Raw genomic sequence first — 3877 nt, forward strand, 5'->3', positions numbered from 1 at the left:
TTGCCTTGCGAGGAGCCATGTAGGTTCTTATTGGGATCAACCTGGCTGTCTGTCAGCCCATGATGTGGATTCATGTATCATGGCAACAGTTTCATTCCAGTGTTAATCGTCACCATGGTAACAGCCACACACAAATGTGTTAACACTGTGAGGTGAAGTTGGGTGTTAAACACACGCAAGCCAAGCACATATACACACAAAAGCTGATGCACAAGAACAAATAATTAAAAAAACACTACAAAACAAAACTCAATCAAAAACCCTTACAGAAATACAAGGAGGTGTAGATAAATAAAATATAGGCAAATACTTAAGTGGTTTCGACAAATGTTTTGCAGTGTTCCGTAATTCAACGTCAGTAGTTAACTGCAGTCATTGGTTAAACATTGCAACACAATATAATGTTAAATGAAAGGACAAAGCAGCACTGCGTTTTAGCCTTTGTTAGACAATTAAGGCAATATGTGATTAGTATTTTTCACTAACCAAATATAAGATGACTGTCGGTTACACCAAAACACACAGGAATTTCATTAGGTCTGATTTTAACGTCAACATTTTACCACAAGTTAGGATAGGAAGATACAGACATACAAACACACAGAGACAGAATGGACACTATCCTGATTTGGTAAGCTCAAGACTTTACATTAACACTGAATGATATGTACACTTACATTACTTACATTAGTCGATTAAAAAATAAAATTATGCTCCTTCTCAGAGAGAAATGTTTTCAGTCATTTTCTCATATGTTAAAATATTCCCACAGCCACCTGTGGGCTAAACTGTACTTTACACCTGTATATGAATAACATGTACAGAGTGGAGAGGATAAGTCCTGTCCTCAGACACTTCAATAATCTTCACCTTCAAGTAGAACTCAGTAGCTTCAACTTCAAGTCGTCGTTAGCAATAAAGCTAAATGCTGTTGATCATACATGATACAGTTTGGTAGTGCTTCATTTATTTTTAACTTCAAAGTACCCCAAGGCTCTTCTATACACCCTTTGTAGAACTCTTGGGAAACCATGCATTCCTTCATACTATATAGGATCCATGATGCTAGGGCAGATAGATAATAATAGCTAAATATTAAAAAGGCAGACCTCAGAATCGGATGAATGGTGTTTACTAGCCTAACCATTAAGTCTCAATGACATCATCATAAGTTAATGGAGTTTCCGAAATCAGAATGGGATGTAGGCCTTGGGTACTTAAACCATAAAATAAATAAACAATATTATGTACTTCATATACATCATAATATTTACCATATAATACAGACTTTACCTCATAGGTTACCAAAATAACCTAAATTCCCACAACACAGCAAACCTTGGTCTTCCTCACCAGGCGGCCATTTTGGATGAAATAGTGCCTACAGCTTCTTTTTCAGCCTCTACTTGAAGTAGTCTAACCCGGCCACCAGGAAGAACTTCTCCAGGAAGAGTTCGGAGTCCAGGACGGCGATGTGAGCCGCGCGGCCAATGAGAGTGTTTGCCGTGTTGGGCAGCGCGTGGAACACGTTGTGGCGGATCAGACGGCAATCCTTCTCTCCCAGCAGAGGCTGCAGCAGGTTGTTGATCATCTCCGTGTAAACTGGACCTGGGGCGAGAGAGAGAGAGAGAGAGAGAGATTAAACAGTATAAGAGTAGATATCATTACGTTTTATACATAGCCCAGAGAGCAAAGCAGAGGAGAAGATGGCCTTACGGTTGTCTCTAGGCACACACAAACAAGCAGTCTAAGGTGTAGCCTTCAGAGATCTGTGACTGCTACTGTGAGCTCTGCATGCACGCACGGGCAGTTGGGCACGTGCACACACACACACACACACACACACACACACACACACACACACACACACACACACACACACACACACACACACACACACACACACACACACACACACACACACACACACACACACACACACACACACAATGAGCCGAAGAGAACCAGTATCAGTAAAATTGGTAAATGTGGAAAATAGCTGATTATATTCACCAAAAAATGCATTCTTCATAACACTACATAAATCAATGGTTATATGAACCGTATTGTGAATTTGGTATATCGTTACAGTCCTAGTGTGCGTGGTGTGTGCATGCGTTTGACTGTCTGTGTGACCTGTGTTGCTGCAACAGATCTTTTTGACATTACATTACACTTAGCTGCTGCTTTATCCACAGTAACTCTCAGGTATTTTACGGTATTGTTACAGTTTTGGAGCAATGTTTACAGTATTGTTTACAGTTCCTGGAGCAATATGAGGTCAGGTGTCATGCTGAAGGACACTTCAGTCATGGATGGACTTGTAGGGAGAGGTAAGGATGGGTTTCAAACCTGCAACCCTCTGACCACCTCCCAAACCATTCCTATACGGCTGCCCACTTTTTGTGACATTAACACAATCGAGATATTCTTTTCTACCATAAATTATATTTTATCCCAGAATTTGAGCGCCTTTTGTGTGCCTTCCCTTCTTACACAGAACAGTACAAGATCAGGAACATTTGAGGCCATTGTGTTATCATCCAAAATGTAAATTATCCAGACAATTGACAGTTCGATTGTTTTGATTATATTTGATTGTATATCTCATGAGCTTGCTTTTGACAGATCCACTGGGTTGTGCTTAGTGTGGCGGATGGACCAGTTGCATCAGCCATGACCTACAAACAACTCTCCAGAGAAACCTTGAACTGCTGGGAGTGATTGAGGAGAAATGGAGGAAGGATTTGAAAACTGCTTGCAAAATACCTAATTTATTAAACAAAGCAAAATTTCGATCATAGTATATCTTCTTCAGGCATCTTATTACTGTGAGTGTTAACTCGGAAAATTCTCTGTGGAATTTCATTGCTTGTGGAAAAATATAGACATTTCCGAGGAACAGAATCATGAATAAAACACCAAAAAGCCATATGCCCATTTCCATATGCACATTTGTTGCAACATTTTCAACTACAGAAAAAGTAGATCAAGTCATGTCATATGCACACTGTTTGATTGATATCACTCTATCCTGGAGTGTGTATCTCAGCAGGTCTCTGTGTCCCTTGTCTTATAGGGTGTACTGTATGAGGCTTTGCATTAGTGTCAATGCAACACCCAAAGACATGAAATTAACAATGAAATCGACCAAATAGTCTCAAAATAGTAGAGAATTGACATGGCAATATTTACTGTGCTGGGACTGCTGGGAATGTTAACTGGGACACTGACAATGCATTTCATGACTTTGGAAGAGAGCAAAGAACATAATAAAGTGGGATATATAACATGTCATTAATAAAACACAAAAAAGCCCTATGTACATCGTCATATGCACATTTGTTTACAATAATATGCACATTTTTAACTACACAAAAGTAGATCACGTCATGTCGCATCCGCAGTGTTTGTTTGATATTGTTCTATCTAGGAGTCTGTCTCTCAGCAGGTTTCTGTGTCCCTCATGTTGTCCTTATAACATTTATGTGTTTATGATGTTGGGGATATCAAGAAGTTAAACTAGCACTAAGTAATTTAGGCTACTTCAACCCAGATAACAAACATTTTTAGGGGTTTGTCGACTCGCTCTATGGCAATGGGCACTCCTGAACTTGCCTTTCCCACCATGCATGGGCTACAACCACAAGAAAAAAAACTGAAGGAGCGTAGCTTTAACCCCTTAGCGCAGCACTATGGCTCTCTGTAATGTCATAGCAATGTTGTTATGATGTAGTTAAGCATTTTCAGCAAGTGAATAGTAGGATCGCCGCCGACCACTGCTGCAGTAAGAGGCTACACAGCTTTTATTTGCCAAATTCAGCATTGATCTTTAAAATGAAAAACAGCTAAAGGTTAATTGTTGGGACGAGTTCAA

General features: G+C 39.8%; 1 protein-coding gene across 1 annotated transcript in view; it reads right to left on the reverse strand.

The window, feature by feature from the left end:
* Positions 1-945: 945 nt before the first annotated feature.
* The window catches only part of fam135b (family with sequence similarity 135 member B), a 158328-nt gene continuing 155396 nt past the window's right edge, over positions 946-3877 (reverse strand). Inside the window, exon 20 of the mRNA XM_063185903.1 lies at positions 946-1608. Within this exon, the coding sequence (XP_063041973.1) occupies positions 1403-1608 (206 nt within the window). The 3' untranslated portion in view covers positions 946-1402. The remainder of the gene's footprint in view (positions 1609-3877) is intronic.

This window comes from Engraulis encrasicolus, chromosome 20 (genome assembly GCF_034702125.1).
Source record: "Engraulis encrasicolus isolate BLACKSEA-1 chromosome 20, IST_EnEncr_1.0, whole genome shotgun sequence".
In the NCBI taxonomy this organism is placed as follows: domain Eukaryota; kingdom Metazoa; phylum Chordata; class Actinopteri; order Clupeiformes; family Engraulidae; genus Engraulis; species Engraulis encrasicolus.